Genomic DNA, 27193 nt, shown 5'->3' on the forward strand with positions numbered 1-27193 from the left:
TTCCAATTTCTTTTTAAAGGCACTTAGTGCTATGAATTTTCCTCTTAGCACTGCTTTCAATGTATCCCACAAATTTGGGTATGTTGTTTCATCATTTCATTGAATTTCAGAAACTCCTTGATTTCTTTCTTTATTTCTTCCCTGACCCAGGTGTCATTTAGCAGAGAGTTGTTTAGTTTCCACAAACGTGTAGGCTTTTTGTTATTTCTGTTGTTGTTGAATTGCAGCCTAAGAGCATGGTGATCTGATAGGATACAAGGTATTATTTCAATCCTCTTGTATCTGTTGAGGCTTGCTTTGTGACCTACGATGTGATCAATTTTGGAGAAGGTTCCATGGGGTGCAGAGAAGAAGGTGTATTCTTTCTTGTTTGGGTGAAAGGTTCTATAGATATCTGTTAGATCCATTTGACCCATGGCATTGGTTAATGATGTTATTTCTCGGCTTAGTTTCTGTTTCAATGACTTATCCTTCAGTGAGAGTGGGGTGTTGAAGTCTCCCACTATTATTGTGTGGGGATCGATGTGTGGTTTAAGCTTTTTAGGAGATCTTTTACATATGTGGGTGCCCTTGTATTGGGAGCATAGATGTTCAGAATTGTGATGTCATCTTGGTTGACTTTACCTTTGATGAGTATGAAGTGTCCTTCCTCATCCCTTTTGATTAATTTTGGTTGAAAGTCTATTTTGTTCGATACTAAAATGGCTACACCTGCTTGCTTCTTGTGACCATTTGCTTGGAATATTTTTTTCCAACCTTTTACCCTGAGGTAATGCCTTTCATTATGGGTGAGATGTGTTTCTTGGATGCAGAAGAATGTTGGGTCTTGTTTATGTACCCATTCGGTTAGTCTGTGTCTTTTTATTGGAGAATTGAGGCCATTGATGTTGAGAGATATTAATGACCAGTGACTGTTAAGAGTCTTAATTTTGATGTTGTTTCCAGTCGAGCGTTTGTGTAGTTGTGTTTTTGCCATGGGATAGTTATCTATTTCCTGGGTAGTTTTGGTTGTAGCTTGACCCTTTGGGATGGAGTTTTCCTTCTAGTACCTTCTGTAAAGCTGGGTTTGTGGATAGGTACTGTTTGAATTTGTTTTTGTCATGGAATATTTTGTTTTCTCCATCAATGGTTATTGATAATTTTGCTGGGTAAAGTAGTCTGGCCTGGCATCTGTGTTCTCTTAGGGTTTGCAGGATCTCTGTCCAGGCCCTTCTGGCTTTTATGGTCTCTGCTGAGAAGTCAGGTGTAATTCTGATAGGTTTACCATTAAATGTTATTTGGCCCTTTTCCCTTGCAGCTTTTAATATTTTTCTTGTTCTGCATGTTTTGTGTTTTGATTATTATATGGCGGGCAGTTTTTCTTTTCTGGTCAATTCTATTTGGTGTTCTGTAGGCCTCTTGTATGTATATAGGCATCTCTTTCTTTAGATTGGGGAAATTTTCTTCTATGATTTTGTTGAGAATAGTTTCTGGGCCCTGGAGTCTGATGTCTTCTCTTTCTTCAATGCCTATTATCCGCAAATTTCTTCTTTTCATGGTGTCCTTAATTTCTTGGATGTTTTGTGTCAGGAGTTTTCCAGATTTGGCATTTTCTTTAATGGTTGATTCAATATCTGTGATTGTATCTTCTAGCCCTGAGATTCGTTCTTCCATCTCTTGGATTCTGTTAGAAAAGCTCACCTCTGTGTTGCTTGCCTTCTTCTCTGAGGTCTCACGTTTTCGTTTTTGTTCTGTCTGTGTGTTTATCATTGAATCCATTTTCATTTTCAGATCTTGAACTGATTTTTTTTATTTCTTTCATCTGATTTTTGGTATATTCCTGAGTTTCTTCCATTGCCTCTTTATAGGTCTTCAGAGCTTGAACCGTTTTTAGTTATCTCTTTCATCTGGTTGTTTGCATTTTCCTGCAATTTTTCCAGTTCCACTCTATGTGCTTCTTTTATGTCTCTCACCTGTTTGTCTGCGTCTTCCTGCATTTGATTACGAATTTTATTTGTTTCCTCCATTATCATCCTCATTACTAAGGATTTGAGGTCATTTTCTTGTATTTCCGTTGTATTTGAGTTCTCTGGGTGGTTTTCTTTGGGATAGCTGGAAACTGGAGACGCCATGTTGTTTTGGGGTTTTTTGCGTATGCTTTTTCGTTGTCCTTTAGACATCTTGCCGTCTTTGTTTTTGTTGGGTAGCTTCCAGAGTTGAATGGAGGGTGTCTGACGATAGATTCACTTGTTTTCTTACGATTTCCCTAGGCTGCGAGCTCAAAGCTTCACTGGTGTGGATGTTAGGAGGTTAGCCCTGTTGTTCTGGTCTCTCACAGCCAGTGATCCTCAGTCCCCCTCTGCTGTGGATCCTGCAATTGTTCTGGGTCTCTGAATGAGCGTTGGGTCAGGCCAAGGTATCCACAGCCTTCTGTGTTCCCTGCCAAGTCCAGCCAGGAGCACTGGGACCGAACCACGGGCAGAACTCAGCTAGATTCTCAGGGCCAGAACCGTCTGCCAAGCTCAGCTAGGGATTTTGGGCCCAAAATGCACACAGGGCCCAGCCAGAATTTTTGGGCTGGGACTACGCACCAAGCTCCACTAGGGCCTTTTGGCCCAAAGTGCGTGCTGTGGTCAGTTATTGACTCAGGGCCCGAACTGACCACCAATCTCAGCCAGGAATTCTGGATTCAAACTGTACACTGTGTCCAACCAGAGTCTTAGAGCTGGTGGAACCGAGAGCTCTGTCCAGCCTGTGCCACAGCAGGAGAACTGCGGCTGCTCTGAGTTAGCGCCAGTGGTGGAACAAGTGCTCCGCCCGCACTGTGTCCCCGCAGGGGAGCTGCCGCTGAGCTGAGGTGGTGCCTAGGATGGAACCAAGCACGTCACCAAGCCTGCGCCACAGCAGGAGAACTGCGGCTGCTCTGAGTTAGCGCCAGTGGTGGAACAAGTGCTCCGCCCGGACTGTGTCCCCGCAGGGGAGCTGCCGCTGAGCTGAGGTGGTGCCTAGGATGGAACCGAGCACGTCACCAAGCCTGCGCCACAGCAGGAGAACTGTGGCTGCTCTGAGTTAGCGCCAGTGGTGGGACAAGTGCTCCGCCCGGACTGGGTCCCCGCAGGGGAGCTGCCGCTGAGCTGAGGTGGTGCCTAGGATGGAACCGAGCACGTCACCACGCCTGCGCCACAGCAGGAGAACTGCGGCTGCTCTGAGTTAGCGCCAGTGGTGGAACAAGTGCTCCGCCCGGACTGTGTCCCCGCAGGGGAGCTGCCGCTGAGCTGAGGTGGCGCCTAGGATGGAACCGAGCACGTCACCAAGCCTGCGCCACAGCAGGAGAACTGCGGCTGCTCTGAGTTAGCGCCAGTGGTGGAACAAGTGCTCCGCCCGGACTGTGTCACCGCAGGGGAGCTGCCGCTGAGCTGAGGTGGCGCCTAGGATGGAACCGAGCACGTCACCAAGCCTGCGCCACAGCAGGAGAACTGCGGCTGCTCTGAGTTAGCGCCTGTGGTGAAACCAAGTGCTCCGCCCAGACTGTGTCACCGCAGGGGAGCTGCCGCTGAGCTGAGGTAGTGCCTAGCATGGAGCAGCGAGCTCAACTAAGCCTGCGCCACAGCAGGGGAGCTGTGGCCGGAGCTGAGTTAGTGCCTCAGGCAGAATTGCTTGCTGGGCCGGGCCAATACCCGGGACTCTGGGGGCGAACTGTCCGCCGAGTCCAGTCTGGGTCCAAAGGCTCCACGCGACCCAAATCCTGCCCCGAGTCCCCTCTCCCGCAGCAATTCCCACCAGCCACCACACCAATCGCCTCCACCGGAAGGCTATGAGCTGCAAACCTCAGCCGCCGCTGCTGGTGCCGCTGGTGCTGCCGCCTCTGCCGCTGCCGCTCCGATCAGAGAAAAACCACACTCCTCCCGTGTGCAGGGGCACGCAGGTCCTCCGCACCCTGGTCCCTCCGAACCGTGGAGCACTCCTGCTGCCGTGATGTTCGGACCTCGGTGTTCCTGGCTCAGAAATCTGTGCAATTCCCTGAATTGTTCACTGGAGCCTCCAAACGCGGTCCACACTGCTCGCCGCCATCTTGGATCCTCTCCGAAGAGTTAGTTCCGGCCTTACTTTCAGAGAGAAACTCTCACATATAAAATCTCCCCTGTTACTTACATCCACTTTTAATGTTCTTATTAAATATTCATTTTTTTCTTAAAAAAAAAAAAGCATGCATACTACTGTAAGAAGTCATTTACCCTTTCCAGCTGAGGGCGCATCAGCCCCGCGAGGCTGATGGCTGCACGGGAGGCTGGAAGCTGACTCCTTTGTTCAGGTTTTTAAAAAAATTTATTTATTTAATGTATATGAGCATTGTATCTGCATGTACACCTGCATGCCAGAAGAGGCTATCAGATCCCAGTACAGATGGCTGTGAGCCACCATGTGGTTGCCAGGAATTGAACTCAGGACCTCTGGAAGAGCAGTTGCTGCTCTTAACCACTGAGCCGTAGAATATAAATCCTATTTTATCAGGTGCTGTTTGTTTTCCACTTATTTGGTTTTCTTTTACTCTTCCATTACTTATTTGTGTTAAATGTTTATACTATAGTGTCATGCTGTATCTTTTAAGTTAGCCAGATGTGATGGCACACACATGCATGCAGAGGCATGCAAATCTGTGAGTTAGAGGCCAGCCTGGTCTACAAAGTGAGTCCAGGACAGCCAGGGCTACACAGAGAAACCAGGAAAAAAGGAAAAGAAAAAAAATGTTGCTTGTGTTGCTTTTTTATTGACTGTTCTAAGTATTACACCTAACATTATAGATTTACAACACTGTGGTTTAGATTATTGGCAACTTAATTTCACACACACACATATATATGTATATATACACATATATATACACATATAAATGTATATATGTGAAGTATATATGTGTGTATATATAGCCATTTTTCTTATATTGTATTATTTTTAATACAGAATGCTTTTTTATACTTCACATACCTAACAACATTGATTTATATTTATTGATATATATATATGTTTATACCTATATAGTTTAGACATAATAAAGATATAAAGGAGATTACACATAAACAAGGGTGGGACAGCTAGCTCGATATATTATTTGGTTGGCACACAAGCAACTGGGCATGAATTCAATCCCAATCTCAAGGCCCACATTAAAGCCAAGCGAGATTTCTTGAATTTGTACTCCCAGTACTGGGGAGGCAGAGAAGGGAGGGACCCTAGGACTCAGCGAACCCATCCCCACTCTGCTCAATGGATATGCTCAGAGGTTATTGGATTAATACATAGAATTTATCATATTCGTCACACTTTACTCTCAGTCATAGAGTTGATTAGATTTACCACAAAGTGGACAAGCTACCTGATGACTGTGTGTTAAAGAACAGTGGTTGAGCCACAGATAGGCAAAGGCATAATTCATTTTATGGTGAAAGTTTAATGCTTCATATGTGGAAGTTCACCATGATTATTTTCAGTAATTTACAATCTAATTTTAAAGTACAAAATGTTTTTGTATCTTAAAGTTTCTCTTGTGACAAAAATGGCTAAGTAGTATAATTAATATGTAGTAATTACACTCTCAAAATATGAAGGAATGTCACTGGTGTGCATTCCCAGTGCATGAAGATATTTATAATTATCATATTACCCTTTCATAAGTTTATATTCAACCTTCAAGAGCAGAAACAACTGTTTGTTTGTTTTTGCTTGCAAAGAATGTAAGTTTTAAAGAAAAATTTCTGCATTTAAAAATATGATGTTCAAAACCAGATCTGCTTCTGCCAATTTGGCTTCTTGTGTAAAGGACACACATGCAAATACTTCATGTGACACAGAATAATTTCTCTGGGCCTTGCCAAAGCTTCTATTATAAAAGAGGCCATATTGGATTACTTGTGTGCTACCAGAGAGATATAATGACAGCTTGCTATGTCTAAGATATCAGCCTGAATGTTTGTGAATGGAGTGTAATTTCCTATAAGAAATCCTATCCCTTGCTTATTCAGTGATATTCCATTAAGAAAAATATTGCTATGCTTTACCCAAGTGAATATATACAGACTACGCTATAAATTATCAATGGAATGTGAATGTTTTCTTCCTTCATTCTTTTTTATATTCATTGCTTCCAGTTCAATAATGTCAATATACATTTTACTCACTTGCATTAATATTAACTTATCCTTGAGGGCTCAATGGAATTTTGAATTTAATCCATGATATATTTCCTATGTCTGGTTACTTCACATTTGTGTCTAATATTATGAATGAATCTAATAATGTTCTAATAAAAATCCTAAATATTTATGGACAGGTGAGGGTACAAGCATATTCAATTAACCATTAATATAAAATCAGTCATTTAAATGACTAACGGTCATAGAAAATGAACTTAAAAACATTCTGAATTTTCCAGTGGTGCCAAGGAAAAGAATTTCCATGGTGTCCAATTTGTGTTGGCTGCTGAAAGCAGGGTTAATGTAGGCGGAACATAGAGTATCCCTGAAGTCTCAGGATTCACACACCCTGAATGTTGTAAAAAATCCTTAGTTTTCTTCTGTTATCTGATGTTCTCTGTACAATAATCATACAGAGAAAGGAAATGTTATGAAGCTGTAGGGGAGGAGTTAAAGGACTAAGCACTAAGCACCCGCTTCCTTGGAGTGACCAGTGAGAGAAAAAAAAAAGTGGCATCAAACCTGAGAATTTGTATCAGTAGGGTTTTGACTCCAACAAAAGATACAGTTTCTAAAAATCTGAATGTTTCCTTTTTGATGTCAAAATTGAGAAAGATTTAATTTTTCTCCTTGTATTTTCTATATTTGATCAGTTTTCCCTAAGAGTGGGAAATCCTATTAATGATCATTTAAAAATCACAACTGAGTTGAGGATGGGGGGTGCATGCTGGATCTCTGAGTTCGAGGACAGCCTACAGAGTGAGTTGAGGGCTGATGACAGCCAGGCATACACAGAGAAATCTTGTCTTGAAAATCAAAAATCAAAACAAACAAACAAACAAACAGTCAAACAAAAATCCAAAAACCAAGCAATAAAACAAACAAAACAAAAAGCCCACAACTGTTTGCGTTTTGAAAAAAAATTACATTAAACCTTAAGATGACCTGTAAATTAACTTGTCTTCAGGGATCTAGGAGACCATGTAGAATGATGAATAGACTACAGAAAATCGTCCACGTAGATGATTATTGAATGCTGAGAGAGCATCCTCTCCCTAACCCTCTGAAAGGCCATACGGATTACTATGTAAGTTGAGAGACAATTTATTCGGACACTGATAAGTAAACTGATAAATTCATTTTTCTATTATAGCAGGCAAAAATGAATCACTGAAGACCCACTTTACATGGAGGACAACACTGCATCAGAAAAGGTGGGAAAAAAATCTTCAAATGAAAATGTACCTGAGTGCACATTTTTTCCATATTCTTAAAATTCAACAATAATGACAAACCACAAAGACATATGAAACTACATTTAAAAACAGCATTATAAGTATCCATGAGAGAATTCATTATTCAGAACTTTTGACTAGGACTATTTTTAACTAAGTTTTACATTAGTTACATAGTTTGATAAGTTCTCTGAGTGATTTCTTTTTTTCCTGATTAATGAGATTTCTTGTTAGGCAAAATTTATTTGAAGCCATTAGGAAACACAAATAAGATAATAAAGTTTAGATAGTTTATCTATTGTAGGAGCGTTCTTGGCAACACATACAGGATGGTTTTAATCACTCTGTGTACCTTTAATTACTGTGAAATAGAATTTGTATTTCCAAAGTCATTCCAATCAACGGTAAGAGGTCAAAAAGTGTTGGAGGATGCCAGCACTCTCTCCATGTAGGGCTTTCACTGAAAACCCAAGCACTTAATATCAACTGTTAGGCTGCTCTTCCTCTCTGGATAATTCTTGTGTTTATAAAAAGCAAGGTCTGTTAACACTAGACCTTACACAACACTAATCCTTGAAAACTAGTCATATATGCCTACCAAGTTATCTAATAATCAGTTCTCTCTCTGGAAAATCCAGAGCCAAGATCTGCAGGGATTATTATAAAGGAAGGAAATTTTTGTAGAGAACACAGAGGGAAGAACAAATTTGAAGTCCAAGAGTTAGCCAGACCAAAATGACACACTACTGTTATAAGATCTGAACACTCAAAATGTCACCTTGAGGTATGGAAGTGAGAGACAGAGAGAGAGAGAGAGAGAGAGAGAGAGAGAGAGAGAGAGAGAGAGAGAGAGAGAGAGAGAGAGAGAGAGAGATACAGAGACAGAGACACAGACACAGACACAGACATAGAGAGAGACAGAGACAGAGAGAGACAGAGACAGAGATACAGAAAGAGAGAGAGACAGAAACAAAGGCAGACAGAGAGAGACAGATAGTCAGAGAAACAGAGAGAGAAAGACAGAGACAGTGAGAACTCTTGTCAACCTTGTCTGGATCCACATTCCAGTGTTCCTACTTGGCATCTCTACTTGGAGGCCAAAATCATCCTTTTATTCAACTTCTTGCTTTCCTAGCCAAACACTTCCCTCTATCAACATTCCACAACTCAACAGAGACACAGCCATTTCACGTGCTCCAGTCTGGTTGCTGGAAGTCAGCTTAATTCTTGCCTTTCCTTCATTATGAACCCTATCCATTGGCATGTCTTATTCCTTTGACTACCAAAACAGATGCCAATTCTATCCACTCTTCTCCATCTGCATGAGTGCAAGTGGTAACCATCTCTCCATGGGACTCTCATTACACTATGGTGATTATCCACTCTCCTTTCTTGCTTTTTCAGCCTGGATTGCACATGGTAAATAGAATAATAAACCTTAAAAATCAGAACAGATACCTCTGTTACTTAAAACTTTTAGAACAAACATGTCTTCAAGTCTGTAGAGTAAAGGCCACATTCCTGATGCTGGCCCTGAAGCTGACAGGGGCCTGCCTCTGACACATCATCTCCTACACCAGATTCTGTGTGGCAGCTGTGATCAGCCACAGGACCTGGATTTTGATTCTTTGAATATACTGTGGTCACTGAGGCCTTTGACCTTTGTATCTTCTGTGTCCTCTCATGGGGCCGTCTTTCCAGACTTTTCATTTACATGAACTCTTTTAGTCATTCATGTCTCAGCTCAAAGGTCATGTCCTCTAAGAAGTCATCCTGGCTCCAGTCACTACCTCTCCCATCACCTTGTTCTATTTTCTTCACAGTCTTCTGGGTTTTTAATAATTCACTGTCTTACATGTGTATTGCCTATTCCTAACTGCTGTAAGATGTTTTCCATAAAAGCAGGGTGGCGGCCAACTTGTTTCTGTTAAACAACCATTGGGATGGTGACCTGGCCATTCACAGAAGCTGACAATGCTTGTGATCCTGACCCAGGGGCTGAGTGAACATAATATCTATGTTCACTTCTTCAACCTTTGGAAACTGCACCACATTCTATTAAGCAGGAAAATAGCAGAAGAAACAATTAAATAACAGGTAATGCTGAAGTTTCATAAAAAATTAAAAAACAAACAAAATCTAAGACAAGCCCATCAGACAGTCCAAAGGGAAAGGTAAAATCCCCCCAGTGATTTAAGGCCCCTGTAGAGGAAACATTAACAAATGTTCCAAGGAGATTTCAACAAAAATGTTATTCAGTCTAGTCTTCCATTCTTATAAATGCTTCAGTCTTATGAACTGTGAAATCTATGAACTCTGAAAACACATGAAACATATACTGTACTCTACATGCTTAAAGTAAGTTAAGTCAACCTCCCTAGTTCCTAAGTGAGGAATCAAAGCCACAGAACTTAAATGATTAGCCTCCCATCCTTCTGCCATACATAAATCATGGTGGGACTTGAACTCATGGCTTTTTGTTCCAATGTCAGTTTTTTCCAGGATATCAAGGTGCTTGCATCCTCTTGGTTATGAATAAGATTCTCCTGGTTGTTACTGACCTGACTTAAAAGTAATCTTTCCAGACTCTGATGGAGAAAAGAAGGCTCTATCTCTTATCCTGAGCAGTGTGTGTGTGTGTGTGTGTGTGTGTGTGTGTGTGTGTGTAAATTAATATAAAATTTTAGTTTTACAGAATTTAAGAAAAGAGTCCTTTCAGTGTTTACAATCACACAATGATATTAGCAACAACAGCAAATCATATTTGGTCTCCAAGGAAAATATTCACTGTGACATTTGTACATCCTAGGTGCCTGCTATCGCTGAGATGTTGATTGTTACACTTCCTTCCACTACTGTTCTCTGAGAACAGACCAGCAAGTATCACAAAACACATGATAACATCTTTAAAAATGGGTTAGCTGCAGTCTGTTGGGTTTTAGGAAAAATATGTGGCAAAGAAGTTAAAATCACAAATATTTTCCCTTATACACTTTAGAAATTACTAACTTATTTTGTACAAGTACTTCTTTAATAGTAACTCAGCCTTCAGGGAGGAGTGAAAAATCTCAAGGGCAGTATATATGCTTTTACTTTCATATATATATATATATATATATATATATATATATACACACACACACACACACACACACACACAAAGCAGTGAAGAGTTTTGAAGAGAAGTGCCTGTGTGTCTTATAGAAGAAAAGTAATATGTTGATATATAACACCCTAGGAAGAAAACAAATAGAATAGTAAGCTAATGTAAAAGATGAATAATTCTTTTCTTTTAAAAATAGACTTAATTCACTTCCTTATATTGTAGCAATTGCTGGAGCAGAGTCTTCTAAACAGAAACTTGGTTTAGTGAGTTCCTGATAAGGGGGCTTGGTGAACACAGCCAAGAGGTCAAAGGTCAAGTAACGATGGGTCTTGGTAATAACATCTAAGGTGGCCTTGACTGGATAATAAGTTTCTAAAGAAAGAAGTCCTTCCCACCTAGGAGCTGTTACGCTCCTAGGAACAGCAGAGAAGCCACTTTGAGGCAGGTTGCCATGCATTAGGACGGTCTCTCCCTTGAAAATCCAAGCACACACTGGATCTGTGTGATTTCCAGAGGAGAGGGATGTTGGGAGGAACTTTTTAAGACATGAAATCAAAGACCATAAATCTTACTGTTTTGAATAATGATTGATTGAGAGGAGAACACGAATCCTGAGTCAGTGTCCTACTTGTAGACCAGTGTCTTTCCCGTCCCATTCATCCGCTGAATTCCCAAACCAGGGTCTGACATTACCACCTCCCAAAAAGTTATCTTAAGAAAGAGAAGGAACATTGTCTCTCAAGGATGAAAGCTTTCACTTGAACAAACTGGAAGGCATCTCTGGATGACCAACTCATTAGAATTAGTAGGCATATCTCAAGGGGACAGACTTCACTTCCCACTTCCTTTTCCAGGGGATAAGCACTGGAAGTTAAGCAAATTCAGGAAGAATAACATTGAAAATCACTCACTTTTCTAAAATATGCACATATATTTATTGACATAGTTGTTTTATGGAGAGAAGGAGGTGTAAGACAGAGTGATTTATTCTCCATCACAAACTTTGATGTGTTCCTGATGAGAAAAATAAAGAGCACAGTGAAAAGTCATAAATTTATATTTCTTGGTACATTAAGAAATTGTGTTGTATAGAAAGGTCAAGCTGATGTAGTTTTCTATGTTCCTAAAGGAATAACAGAGTAAAATGTGACAAATAGCATCTCTGTCTAACGCACAAAGGAAAGAGTAAAACCAAGCCACAAAGCAAGAGGTTAGTCAGAAAAAGAACCTTCTAACTGCTCTTTCTCTTTTGCCTATTTCTTCACTATGTAATAAGAAGAATGAGAGGCAAGAAGAAAAATATGAAAAAGAACAAAGATTTGCACATTTTCAAAATTTGTGCTCATAAACCATAAGAAGGGGACCATAGCTTTTGTAGAAAACCTTCACTCTGTAAAAAAAAATGTTCCCCAAATTAAGTGTAATTTATGTTCAAACAGCAACATGTTCAAAAGGTTTAATTGTGGATTGCAGGTGGTCCCAACACTAATTCTTCAACCAGTTTCATAGGCCAGAGCCCAAAGTAACGTTGCCCTTTAAAAAGTGCTATTTCAGTAAGAGCTAAAGCAAGTTTCCATATCACATTTAACAAGACTGACATTTGTTTATTTACTTTTCCTTTTAAAATGAACGGCCACATGGAAAAATTCTATTTTTAAATATTAAGAACAGGCTTCCAAATTAATTCTTCTATTCTGAATAAGTGTGAGGCAGGGTTTATAAAGAACTTCCGTATTTACCAGGATCGCTGAGGCCTCTGCTGAGTATCTTCCAGGAAGAGAAATATGATACAAGTTACATTTCCTGGGAGTGAAGTGAGAGATGCCTGGAGTTTATAGTGAGTCATTTCTTTCCCAGCTGACGTTCAGCATCACCTGTCCACTCACAGGCAATTTGGCCAGCTGGGCTGGAGCGCCTGTCTAAATGCTTTCCCCCAGGCGTGGGGATAATGTTTGATTTCAGAGCCACAAGAGTCTGAAATCTTAGACTTTTCGTGTTTGCTAAGAGGACTCAGGCACCTAGCTTGTTAATGGGAAAACAAAGGCTTGGGTGACGCTCTAATAATTTCTCTCCTATTCTGGTAGGCATGTGTGCACTGTTGTGTTGCAAATGACTTCCTGTTGAACACAAGCCCTCTTACAAACGCCACCCAGCCTCGAAACAAAACCCAAACCAAAAAAACACCAGGGCAATTAAACAAGTTGCTCTTCAGAAATAGCGACCCACTGAAAGTGAGTTTTACCAGGTGTTTCTCACCTGAGGAAGATCAAAACATCCTAAGCAGAGCTCAGTCCTCCCAAGAGGTTGCTGGAAATCTGAAATGGCCTTCTCCATCTGGGTGCTCGGCTCCTGCTTCCAGATCCATTTAGGCAGTCTCACACCTAACTGAAAGCTGTGGTTTCTCTATGGCATTAACACTGTTTCTATTTTTTTTTTTTTTTTTTTCAAGATGGTTGCTACTGTTCCTACACCTTTGGCTTTTTAGCTGAATGACGTTCAAACTCTTCAGACCAGCACATATGACCTTTCAGAATAGCCCTGCCTATCCAGATAGACACCAGGGTTCTCTTCCTATCCAACTGCCTTGGCCTTTTAAACCACTGTGATACTCCTTTACCACCCATAGTGCGTACTGTGCCCCAACTCGCCCGCCACATTGATACTGCAAGCCTCAACCTTTTTAACCCCGTGTGAAACTGTTTCTAGCTCATCTGATCTCCCAGAGTGTATGTCACATATATATATATATATATATATATACATGACATTACGTTCTATGATAGCTAATTGTTGGCCTCTCTGTCTTTTGAGACAGAAATAACTTGAAAGTGTGGACTGTGCCTTTATTCATCTTTCAATCCGCAGTGAGTATTTATAACCGTTTGAGAATCGAAAGCAATACTTTGTTAGAATTTCTTTTTCTTCCCTGGCATCAAAGCTGAGTTTAATAGTGACACACAATATTATAAAGCACTCTTCTCTATAGCCTGCTTCTCCCTCCATAGGACTCAAAAGTTAGATTCAAACATGAGCAGTTCTCTCAATCGCCCTCATGTTGCCTTGCTCTTTTTGACACACACATCAAAGTGTATAGAATTATCTGTGCTTAGGAAGGCTATAGAACTATATTTCCTAAGAACTCTGTGAGGACGTATAGATACACAATGCTGTCTCATTGCCCAGGAGAGTCAAAGGCATTGGATTCCTGCCACACTCCTCCAACGTGTGTGTGTGTGTGTGTGTGTGTGTGTGTGTGTGTGTGTGTGTGTGTGTGTGCCCATGCACATAGACACAACAGTCAGTCTTAAACCACACGGTAACTCTGGTACCTGAAGACTGAAGATGAGCAGGTCTAAACAGAATTCTTGATTAAGACAAATTTCAAATTTTACCATGAAATTGTGGTTATATCTTACTATTTGATAGCATGCAAGAATAATTATAACACTGTTTTATAATTGTAGTGTTGTTTTATAAAACTAGGTTTCTACTGCCATACAAAAAAGTCTGTATATTTGCTATACATGTATTCTTACATATATAATAAAAGATCGTATGTGGCTATTATTAATTCTTCAACTAATTCATAAATTTAGGGCCAGAAAAGTGCATCAGAGGGTAAAGGTGCTTGGAGCCAAGCTAGACAACCTGATTCAATTCTAGAAGGCACATGGTGGAATGAGAGAGCCAGATTCCACAAGTTATCCTATGACTCCACCTTATATGTAGTGGCATGCATACACACACACACACACACACACACACACACACAGAACATGTAAAGAAATTGATTCATAAATCCAAGGTTATTCTTCTGGTTTGGTGGCTTTTTTAAAATTATAATTTATTCAGATTACATCCTAACTATTATCCCTCACTTCTATTTTCCTGTTCCCACTCTCCCTCCCACTTTTATCCTATGCCCCTCCCCTAGACGTGTGACAGAAGGGGACCTTCTCCCTCACCATATGACCACAGCCTATCAGGTCTCATCCAGAGAGCCTGCTTCTCTTTCTTCTGTGTGCTGCTGGGCCTCCCCACCAAGGAGAAGTGATCAAATAGGGGAGAACCAGAGCTCATGTCAGAGGCAGTCTCTGCTCTCTCCACAACTGTGGAGAATGTGCTGTCCATTGGCTAGATCTGAACAGGGAATCTAGGTTTACTTCAAGATTAAAACTTGTGAGCATTATAAAAACAATACATTCACCAATACATTAGGTCAATTGATTATTAATTACTAAGTTGAATGAATGAATGAATGAATGAATGAATGAAGAATGTGCTCATACACCTCTTTTCTTTTGTGTAATTTGCAGACACCCCACAGACATGTCTGCTGGTCTTCTGACTGAGGCTTTTTCTCAATTGTGATTCACTCATCCCAGGCTTTAATATCGAGTTGACAGAAATCGTGATACCAGCTCCTCATTTCTTTTTCTCACTCCCATCCTTTCCTTTCCTGATCTTTCTTTTTTTCTTTCTTTTCCTTTTCTCCCACGCCAAAGCTGTATCCTACCTAGCTAGGCTTTCTGTTTTCCTCTGAACAATTAAAGCATTCACTGTCTGCTCGGAGACACAAAGCTGATTTTCAATTGCTACCCTTCCCTTCTGCTAAGAGAGCATACCGGCTGCTGCACAGGACAAGCTGAGCTTTCTATGCTAGCATTCTCATCTATACCTTAGTAAGAGGAGGAGAAAGCACAGTTTTCCTCGCAAACAGAAGCGCAATCTCTTTCCTTTCAAAGGCTGATTTGCACTTGACTCCAGAAAGAGGTAAGCTTGTAAATGAACCGCAGAATCTCACCTGCGTTTACTTTCATTTTATTTGATGGAGGGTTTAATTTTTAAGAATGTACTCTTTGAAGGAGGTAATGAAGGCTTCACATTTTACCAACATATTAAATATATATTAATATTATGTAAACAAAACTTCATGGTGTCTTCATTTATAACTCATGTGAAATAAAGTTCTTAAAAGTGTCTAAGTGTTTTGTCTACTAGCACTCACAAATAGATAAAATCTTTTAGAAGTTTCTGAATAGATAAGATTATTCACCTCTGAGTTCAAGAGAACCTTCAGTTAAGATCATATCAATGTATATCTACACGTGTAAGATCAAATACTCCTGCAGTTCACCCTTCCAAAATAATATTGATGAGTGAAATCTGAAGGAAGACTATCCAGTTAACCTGAGTTTGATGATGAAGGCCTAAAGCTTTCCTAGTTCCTGCTAGGTGACTGACAAGAAACTGAATGTGATTCATGTTTTGCACATCCACAAAGCAGGACTTGTATAACCTCATGATTTCACAGTTGCACTCTCAGAGGAACGCCTCGTTTACTTTTTCTTGCAATCAATGTAAGAATGCTCTTAAGTGTCTACACTTCTGAGGTATTAGAGCTCACGACGGTCTAGCAAAGATGTAATGTTCTGTCCACTTAGCATGTGTTTATGGTCCCTTGTGCTCTCAAGGTGATTCAGTCTTTCCCTCAGGGATACTGTACTTTAAAATGATGGGCAAAAGAACTCCCCAACCTAAAAATGTTTCTTGAAGGTTCTTCAAAATTGCATTAGAGAAGAAATAATGTCACCAATAGTTACTATATGACATTCAGCGGAAGAATTCCTATGTTGCTCCATTTCCATGTGAGCCCACGATGGGAAGGCTTAAGAATGAGCTTGTCAAATATTAAAATTAGATCATCAGGTTCTGTTACAATGTTACATGTATGATGCTTAATATCTTTTCATTAATTTATATCCACCCAATTAAAAAATAAATTTGGAGAAAAAACTATAAAACTTTCAGTAGTTGTTTTTATATTAAGTAACTTGTTGATGAAAAAAATTCCTGAATTTCTTAAAGAAATTTGCGATAATTTCTTATAACTATTGGTAACTAAATATTTCCATACATTATTTTAAACCTCTACAAGGGTTATCGTTAATTTTTTTTCAGCTCTGATACTAAAAAATTTTGCTACATAGCTTGCTTGGCTTAAATAATTCTGTAGTCGTGAGCCCAGTGGGCTTTCCTTTTGGTTTTAGAATGTATGAGCAGTGACTCACCACACATTCTTGGCGTGTCAGATGATAATTAAGGAAGTGCCATGAGGACATGAAGAATCATGTGTAACAGCCAGTCAGTCTCATAAAACAGCTGGACCAGGGTTTAGCTAGGTCACATGGTCCTTATATAGGAAGCTTTCTATCTCAAAATGAAAGAATGTCCAAAAGAAAGCCCAGGGGATGCATAGTCACTCTCCACAGCTTAATGGAACTGCAAAGTGATCCTTCAAAATGACCCAGGAATTAGAAGCTTGTGTCAGAGTTCTGAGCATAGCTTCATGCCTCGGATTTTAGCTGTTTCTAAGTACTTGGAGAGCACCCAACTAAGAGCACAAAACATGAAACACTGCTTAGGAAACTAGCCCATATGAGGGAAGGAATGAAAAATACTGAAATTTGGCCTTTACATGCTCGATGCTTAAAGTTTAGCCCCAGTGACAGAGGAGGTGGGCTTTATAGCTTAATCATGCTGCATCTTGAAACATCAGAATTTTCAGATTCTTCTTGGTCCAGAACAATAGGAAAGGAAAGCTTTTTATTTATTTGTTTACTTTATTATTATTATTTTTTTGCTGGGTTTACAAATATTTATTTTTAATTATTAATATATGTGAGTGGATAAGTACATGTGAGGGCAGATGCCTTAAGAGGCCAAAGCTTTGGGTCTTCCTGGAACTGGAGTTACAGGGGTTGTGAGCCACCAGATGTTCCTATGAGTGGCAAATATCCTTAACAACTGAGCCATCATCTCTTCTGTCTCTAGTAGCTGTTTTGTCCTCTCTTATATATAAAGTTATGAGTTTCCCTGTGGCCTTTTCATACATATTTTATTCCTACTGATCCTCATTTTCCTCTTCCCTCCTCCATTCTCCTGTGCCCCTCCTGCAAGTCCCCTTCCTCTGTTGACTCTTCTTTTTCATGTCACATGGACTTTATGGCCTTTTTTATTTTTTCTCCTTTATTTTCCTGCTTCTCATGGTCCCCTTTTTAATTTCATAATTATATGTGGGTATATTATATGTGCATATGAGAAGAAACAAGAGCTTGTCTTTATCAATCTAGGATGCTTCAATTATTGTAATACCTACATATTTATTGTTGTACTATGTAAAATAACTAAGAAGAGGAATCGGCCTGCTTGTATGACAGTAGTCAAATAGATGAAGAAAATGTGATACAATGAGTTATTTTTTTATTTGTAAAAAAAATGAAATCATGACATTGGAGGAAAATGAACAAAGCTGTGAAATTTTTAGGTAAGTGTAACTTTTCCTTGTATTCTGTGTCTCTTTCAGGTTCCAGGAAGATGACTCAAGGTTCCAGGAAGACAGACTCAAATCCCTTAGCTGTGGAAGCCTGGAGCATCATTCAGAGCTGAGTTCAGTGTTTGTTGACTGAAATAAGCTTTGATGACAGGAATTTCAGGGACTTATGAATGCTGTTTCTTAAGCTGAACAAAACCATTTAGGAACATCTATGCTAGTTACAAAACACTCTAGCTCCTATTTGTAATTACATGAGTTTTAAGTTTAAAAACAACTTTTCCATATTTTGCAATGCTGTCTATAATATTAAAAACTGAGTTTGTATAAAAGCCCATGTGAAGAGGCCATGCTCATAGGAATAATCATTCAACAGTACCAAAGACAGGATGCAAATGTTTGACGAAAGCTATCCAATACAGTACTCAGGGTCAGGGTGATTTCCAAGGGAGAAGCTGAAGTCCAAATACCCTGAAAAGGTCTAAAACACAAAAATTCAAATTGCAATAGTTTCTACTGACTACTTCTCTTCCTTTGAGGCATGTTCAGTATTTATTTGTTTGTTTGATGACATTTTCTAAACTTTTTGTAATAATTCATTGATGCTTCTATCCTCTCAAAGGACTGCAAGCATTTTTCCTATAAAATTTTACTTGTCCTTTGACATTTTAATTTTACCCTAACTGATATATAAAAATTACACATATGGAAATGAAATTAAACATATATATCACCTCAAATGGTCATCAATTCCTGTTGTTATTGGTGGCTATCTCTCTATATGATACAAATCGAGGAGTCGTTACATTCTCACTGTGACTTAGTATTCATCGGCCACTCCCCTCCCCATCCCTTCTGCTACCAAACTGTGGTAGTTTATATGAGAAAATCGGCCCCCATAGGCTCAAGTGTATGAGCACTTGGTCCCCAGATAGCAATGCTGTTTGTGGAGGTGGTTCAACTTTGCTGAAGGAAATACATCACTGAGGACATATTTTGAAAGTTCATAGCCTTGCCTACTTCCAGTTTATTCTGTTCCATCCAACTGCCCCACCTCCCCATACCCCCACGCCGTTATTGTCTCTCCCTCTGGAACTGTAAATCAAAATATAGTCTGTCTTTTTGGTCATGGTGGGTTTTTTTTCCACAGCTATGAAAAGTAACTAATTCACCTCATTTCCTGGCCTCTCATATCCACCATTCTACTCTCATCAACTATTCCTGACTTTCATTTTAAAATGTGGAATTCTACAACCCTGCCTTCATAAAACAACCCAGCAACTTCCAGCAGAGAGAGGGACCCACCAACTCACCCAGAAAACCCTGGACTCAAAATTGGTCCTGCCTATAAGATGTGCTGGGATAAAAGATGGAACAGAGATTGAGAGAATGGCCAACCAATGGCTGACCCAACCTGAGACCCAGACCATGCAAGAGATCCCACCCCTGACACCATTAATGATTCTCTGCTATGCTTGCAGACAGGAGCCTAGCCTAACTGTCACCAGACAGGCTTCATACAGCAGATAATGGAAACAGAAGAAGAGACCCACTGCTAAACATTAGATGGAACTCAAGGAGTCTCATGGAAGTTAGGGGAAGGACTGAGGGAGTTGGAGGGGTCGAGGACACCACAAGGAGACCTACGTAACCAACTAACTTAGGGGCTCATAGTGACTTAACCACCAACCAAAGAACATGAATGCACTGGTCCTGGGCCCAACACACATGTGAAGCTGATGGGCTGCTTGGTCCTCAAGTGGGTCACCTAACAATTGGAGAGAGGGCTGTGTCTGACTTGAACTCTGTTGCCTCCCTCTGGGACCCATTTCCCTAGCAGGGCTGCCTTGTCACCGAAGCCTCAGTGAAAGAGGAGCTATCTGGTACTGATGCAACTTGCTGTGTCAGGGTGGATTTGTTCCCCGGGGATAGGGTGGGGGGGTGTATGAGGGAAATGGATGGGAGGGTAGGACTTGGAGGAGAGCAGAGAATGGGGTTTTGATTGGCATGCAAAATGAACAAATAAATAAATTAAAGAAATAAACAAGAAAGATGACTCCTCTCACTAGAGATCATTTTGGTAACAAAAATCAGGACATATTTATTCCATTCTAGGTAATATTTTTAGTATTGTAAAAGACTAAGGTATTTAGCATACCCATAAACACATACCAAGTAAAGGATATTATCCTAGCTCACAAAGTCTTACTAGTTAGATATTTTTCATACATAGCATCACTTCATGCCCATTGATAGGTGTTACTTCAAATGCAAAGCCTACCAACTTCTAGATTTTTATCATAAATCAGAGAGGTTGCAGATTTGAAACTCATTTGCGCACCCCACATTTTTCCCCCTAATGAGTCATGGTGCTTCTAAAAATCTACAGAATCAATGTGGCCCCAAAATCCACTTTCGCAGTATTCCAACAGACACTAACTAAATAGATAAATAAGTAAATAAATAAGTAACCTGAGATATAGGGAGATTTACCGTATTAGAATCAATAATAAATCAGAAAATTCACTGCTTGAAATTTATTCTCCTTTTTCCAATCCTGCTCTGAGTGTCATGACTTTAGGATCAACAATACATAGAAATTCAAATTTTATGAGCCATCACCTTTGTATTGTGAAAATAGCAATAAAAGCTCATTTAAGAAACAACTCCTTCTAGTTAGAAGAACATAATCTCTGATCTAGGTGGTGACATAGCATTCCAGTTGGGCCAGATCAGTCACCTGTCCAAGGTCCAACTCCTAGGAAGGTAGGCTCTCCCCCAGTTAAGCTAAGCTAAAGAGATAGATTGGGTAGTTTTCCTTTAATGAAATACTTGACCTTTCCTTCCCCAGATTGCTCCTCACAGCACAGTGTCTTACAGAGTGAGCCCATGCAACAGAGTTCATCCACTCGCTTTTCTGAATTACACGGCAAAGTGTAACCTTTTCTTTTCTTTTTAATATCTATATGGGATCTTTATACTATCAGCTAAGCAAGCTTCTCCCAACACCTTGGGCTTCCTTACTCCTTGCCATGTGTCCTCATGTCTGCCTCAGCTGACACACTTGTGTCCAGGCTGGCTCAAGAAAACATGGCTTTCTTCTCTTTCTATTTCCCATTCTTCTTCTCTGGGCAGCTGATGATCAACAGCACATAGAAATTGTTGATTTGCTGGCCCTTCCTGAGGGCTTTTCTTTTAAGAAATAATAAAATTGTCCTCAAGATTCCATTTGAGTTCATCCTTAACTTCTTTTATTAAAGAGGCTAAGAGCCCTAAGTGGAGTAAGGGGAAAAAACCTTACTCTTAAAAGATAATTCAGACAACTAGATAGTATGTCACCCAGAATCTTTTAAAGTGTCAATCTCCAATACTCACTCACAGTTAGCTGAAAAAATACTGAAGAAATGGACAGGACTTTCAAATCAAGAAAACACACTAAATTCTCCAGACACCCTTGGGTCAATATGCCTCCAAGAGTACAGTAATATAGATATCAATGGTTGGATATAAGTATAGCTATCTTGAGAAGCCTTGGCTGAGCACACTGGTGGTGTTTACCTCGAAGGCAGGCTGAAGCTATTGAGTATACTCAGGTAGGTTTCTGTTGCCCACATTCATGAGGCTTCTTTCCTTACAAATGTCAAGTGGAACAGGTCAGAACAATAAAAGCAAATTCAGGCACAGAAAACATTTTAATTTTCCATATAAAATAGCATCTGTCTTTTCCCATGCTGAATCTGCAAGGCAGCTTATTTACAAATATATAAATAGCTGCAACTTTACTCCAGGCCCATTGAAAAATCAAAATGGCATCATGCGAGAGAAGCATCTTAGCATACTTGGCTCAGTGCATGAAATGTAAGTGGAGATAAGCCAAGTGACTTGACACTCGGTAGTCAGCTTAACCAGACACCCTCTAGTTTCCTGTCACAGAAGAACCAGGGTTATGCTCTGCAGAGCCAGAAAAGTCATTTTCATTGATTGTCCAGAGACTGGGGCATGATTTAGAGCCAAAGGTTGGAAAACATATGTACATTCATGCCTAATATTTATAATCCTGTGGATTCAGAGGAAGAATAGCATCACCCTAATAGTGGTAATACTTTTAAAATCAGCTTAACCTGCTTTCATAAAAATCCAGTGAATTTAAAGTGAATCACTCCAATCAATATTTTCCCCACATTGCCAGACTTACTGAGATTTAAATCAACAGGGGAAAAAGAAAGAAGTTAGAAAAATAATGCAACTAACTTTTGAGCAGAATATATTGCCTTTCCTAATTTTATTTATAAATGTTATTACTACTATTTATTCTCTTTCCGACTCTCCAAACCCATGCACCCACACTAAACATGCAGACACACACACAAACACATACACCTGTACACACACGTACACACACACGAAATACCATGTATCTTGCTTTTCCTTACAGCACATGCATAACCAAGCATGGATCTGCTGGTCTGCCCTCAGTGCCTGCTAGTGAGGTCACCTGAACAGCCATCCCTTATGGCACCCGATGAAAGTACCCTCCATGACATTAACTCCCTATATTCCCCAATACCAAATTATGCTCTTTCTTAATATGTTTCTCATCAATGAGTGAACAGAAGAATGTCACTAAATTAAAGCTATCTACGGCATCACAAAACAGGAAATTTGAAAGAAACCTTTCTAGATGGGAAAATGAGTTATGAGCTTAGTTTATATAAAGAATGTAGGATAGACAAGATGTGTGATGAAAGTGAGAACATTCACGCATGTCATACTTGTTCTCACACAAAGATATCTATGCTGCATACTAAACCCAGGGGCACCATGGTGCATTAATACACAGGAATATTCATGTCTGACCCAAAGACATATACAAAAAAAAAACCCTGCAAAATACAAGTTCTATTTCATCTATCAAGGAAGCAACCAAGGCTAAACTATTATTTTGACTCATCATGAGACATGGCATATACAGGAATAAATACAGCACCAGCCTTTGTCTCTGAATCTACACTGAGCCTTATGTTTCAAAGTTCACATTTTAAAATATTATATCAGTTATGTCTACCTTAAATGCTAATAATATTTCTCTCAAAATGTACTTACTTTTCTAAAAACTATTTCCTTGTGCATGTAAAGGATCAAATTGCATAGTTTTACAAATGATAAACACATAAGTAGTATATTCGTTACAGTATTTTGTTACACTACTGAGTGTTTATATTTTTTAAGCAATAATTTGGAATACCCTTAAAAGATAACTTTGTAGTATTATTAAAAAGAGAAGAAAACAAATTAGTTTACTCACACAGTGTCTCTGATAAGAAGTGCGCTTCCCAATTTGAAACAGGTTTTATCACCTTCACAAAATGCATGCCTCAGAGCAAAGCTCTCTCCCAGATCAAAGCCTGTAAAATGTGACACATTATTAAACCCAGCAATAAACTCACAGACACATTGATTTTTAAACAGGATTTTTTTCTTATCCATATCCACAGGTTGGCTGATTTAAAAATAAAATCCTCCTGTCTGAAATCAGAAAAGATGCTCCATTTCTTTTTTCTTATTTTCCTTTTAGTATATGGGAGACTACAATTCTCTGCAGAAGGTATACTCATCTTTCTAAAGAACAGTTTACAAATGTAGTTCTTGTTGGCTTTGCTTAGTCTGAATGCAAAGCAAGCCTCCCACACCAGGCTCCCCAGTGCTAAGGCCGCAAGTGGTTCACCATCAAGCTTGCTCCTCATGGATATTCCCCAAGAAATTAAATATCACTTTGTTTTAATAGGAATTTACTTAAGTGAATTATTACAGTAGTTCATTGTACCATCTCTAAAGTATATACAGGAAATTAGGCAGAAAAAAATTGTAGTCACTGGATTAAAATCTAAACAGCCTCATACAAAAACCCTACTTCAGGAGAATTATATGAATGTGGGAAAATGCTTAGAGTTGAAATGCAATGTATGTGTTATCATCCTGCATATGAGAGAGAAGTAGAGAAAAACATAAAAAGAATATGGAAAGAGAGGGGAGGTGAGGAGAAGAGGGAAAATCAGATGCTGGCTGTTTGGTAGCTCCATCCTAGAATACACTTTGGAGGCTGAAGCAGGAGGATCCTGAGTTGAGGCCAGCCTGGGATGATGCTGTCAAAACACAAACAAACAAAATGACAATAGCAACAAAACCACCAAAGACAACATTAGTAACAGAAGAAAAGAGGAAAAATATATAAAAATTTTTCACCCAAGTTGGTATGGAAACCATGACAACATCTGGATGCTAAAATATCTCATCAACATTCTTTTCTCTTTTCAAAACTGCAACAGAGTCACCATGGCACTTGCGATTTTGCACAACTTTTGTTCTCCTCCAAGGTAAGTTGTTGCTACCCTGAGATTAAACAATGTAGAACTCTGCTGTCAGTATTTTTCCTGCAGCATTTACCTTCCATTTCTATGTGAATGTTGTTACCTTAACCTGTAATGTTTACAGGTGGTTCTAAGGCTCACGGGGAAAGGGGAAAACACTTTTCTTCTCGTCAGGAGGACAAAATCTCTGGCTTGGAGAGAGATCCAAGATGGCGACGAGCAGCATGGATCGTGTTTAGAAACTCCAGTAAATGATTCATGGAATTGCACGGAATTCTTAACCAGGAACACCAAACTCCCCACCCCACTACAGCTGGAGTACTCCACAGTTCGAAAGGACCAAACTACAGGAAGCCTGTGTACCCCTGCACATGGGAGGAGTGCAGATTTTCTCGGACCAGAGTAGCAGCAGCATCGGCTAAGGTTTGCAGCTGGGAACCCTCCAGCAGAGGTGATTGGCGTGGTGACTGGTGGGAATTGCTGCGGGAGAAGGGACTCAATGCAATATTTGGGCCCCGCGACCCTAGCTGAACTTGGCACGCAGCTCGTGTCCTGAGACCCAAACTGGAGTTGACGCGTGGTTCAGCACCTGAGACTCTAGCTGAGCTCAGTGTGCGGTTTAGGCCCAGAGTCCCTACCTGAGCTCAGGGCGTGGTTTGGGCCCAGAGAACCTAGCTGGACTTGGCAAGCAGTTTGGATCCAGAGACTCTGGCTGAGCTTGGCACACAGTCCTGGCCCTAAGACTTTGGCTGGACTCAGCACACAGATTGGGCCCAGAGTTCCTAGCTGAATTCGGTGCACGGTTTGGGTTCAGAGTCCCTAGCTGAGCTTGGCGAGCAGTTGGCTCTTGAGACTCTTGCTGAGCTTGGCATTCAGTTTGGGTCCAGAGACTCCAGCTGAACTTGGTGAGCTCAGTGTGCAGTTTGGGCCTGAGACACTGGTTGGACTCAACGCTAACTGGGCTAAGTGCATGGAATAGGCCCAGAGACCCATTTGGGTCCAGAGATGCAAACTGGACTCAGTATGTGTGCAGTTTGGGCCCCATGACACTAATCTGGACTCTGTGAGCCATCTAGGTCCTGAAATACTACCGGGAACCACAGACCAGTGGAACATTAAAGCTCCAGGACTAAGAAAATCTCAGTGAGACAGGGAGTAGCGTGGCCATTAGACTCCCTCCACATGACCTGCTTCAGTCCCTGGAAAGCTCCAGTGCTACAAGGGGACCCAGAACACTGTGGACACTTTGGCCTGACCCAACGCACATTCAGAGACCCAAGACGTTTACAGGACTCAAAGTACAGGGGAGCTGGGGATCATGGCTGTGAGAGACCCAAACTACAGGGCTTGCCTCCTGCCATCCAGACCAGTGAAGCATCAGAGCTTCCGGCCTAGGGAAATCATGAGAAAATGGGTGAATCTATCCCCAGACTCCCTCCACCCAACTCTGGAAGGTACCTGCCAAAAACATAGATGGCAAGATGACTAAAGGACAGCATAAAATCATACCCAAAAAAGGCCAAAACAATATGGCGTGTCCAGATCCCAGCTATTACAAAGAAAACAACCCAGAGAGCTCAAACATAACGAAAATACAAGAAAATGACCTCAAATCCTTAGTAATGAGGATGATAATGTAGGAAACAAATAAAATTCATAATCAAATGCAGGAAGATGCAGCCAAACAAGTGGAAGACATAAAAGAGGCCTATAGAGAGGCACTGGAAAAATCTCAGGAAAATACAAACAACCAGATGAAGGAAATAAATAAAACTCCTCAAGCTCTGAAGGCCTATAAAGAGGCAATGAAAGAAACTCAGGAATATACAAACAATCAGGTGAAAGAAATCAATAAAACAGTTCAAGATCTAAATATGAAAATGGATTCAATGATAAACACACAGACAGAAGAAAAACGGGAACGAGAGAGTGCAGAGAGGAAGGAGAGCATCATAGAGGTGAGCCTTTCTAAGAGAATCCAAGAGAGGGAGGAACGAATCTCAGGTCTAGAAGATACAATTGTAAATCTTGAAGCAACCATTAAAGAAAATGCTAAATCTGGAAACATGCTGACACAAAACATCCAAGAAACCAAGGACACCATGAAAAGAGGAAATCTTTGGATAATAGGCATTGAGGAAAGAGAAGATGCCAGGAAGGCCCAGAAAATATTCTCAACAAAATCATAGAAGAAAACTTCCCCAATCTAAAAAAAGAGATGCCTATAAACATACAGGAGGCCTACAGAACACCAAATAGAATAGACCAGAAAAGAAAAACTGCCCATCACATAATAATCAAAACACAAAATATACAGAGTAAAGAAAAAATTTTAAAGCTGCAAGGGAAAAGGGCCAAATAACATTTAATGGCAACCCTATCAGAATTACACCCAACTTCTCAGCAGAGACCATAAAAGTCAGAAGGGCCTGGACAGAGATCCTGCAAACCCTAAGAGATCACAGATGCCAGGCCAGACTACTTTACCCAGCAAAACTATCAGTAACGATTGATGGAGAAAACAAAGTATTCCATGACAAAAACAAATTCAAACAGTACCTATCCACAAATCCAGCTTTACAGAAGGTACTAGAAGGAAAACTCCATCCCAAAGGGTCAAGCTACAACCAAAACTACTCAGGAAATAGATAACTATCCCATGGCAAAAACACAACTACACAAACGCTCGACTGGAAACAACATCAAAATTAAGACTCTTAACAGTCACTGGTCATTAATATCTCTCAACATCAATGGTCTCAATTCTCCAATAAAAAGACACGGACTAACTGAATGGATGCATAAACAAGGTCCACCATTCTTCTGCATTCAAGAAACACATCTCACCCATAACAATAGGCATTACCTCAGGGTAAAAGGTTGGAAAAAAATATTCCAAGCAAATGGTCACAAGAAGCAAGCAGGCGTAGCCATTTTAATATCGAGCAATATAGACTTTAAACCAAAATTAATCAAAAGGG

General features: G+C 40.2%; 1 protein-coding gene and 1 non-coding gene across 2 annotated transcripts in view; both read right to left on the bottom strand.

The window, feature by feature from the left end:
* Col19a1 (collagen type XIX alpha 1 chain) overlaps positions 1 to 27193 on the bottom strand; it is a 326054-nt gene that overhangs the window by 269403 nt on the left and 29458 nt on the right. The window contains exon 4 of the mRNA XM_051152999.1: positions 23150 to 23249. Within this exon, the coding sequence (XP_051008956.1) occupies positions 23150 to 23249 (100 nt within the window). The remainder of the gene's footprint in view (positions 1 to 23149; positions 23250 to 27193) is intronic.
* On the bottom strand, positions 10912 to 11034 carry LOC127196033 (small nucleolar RNA SNORA64/SNORA10 family). The gene has a single exon (XR_007831435.1). It is a non-coding gene; the product is annotated as a small nucleolar RNA SNORA64/SNORA10 family (small nucleolar RNA).

Source organism: Acomys russatus, chromosome 11 (genome assembly GCF_903995435.1).
Source record: "Acomys russatus chromosome 11, mAcoRus1.1, whole genome shotgun sequence".
NCBI lineage: Eukaryota > Metazoa > Chordata > Mammalia > Rodentia > Muridae > Acomys > Acomys russatus.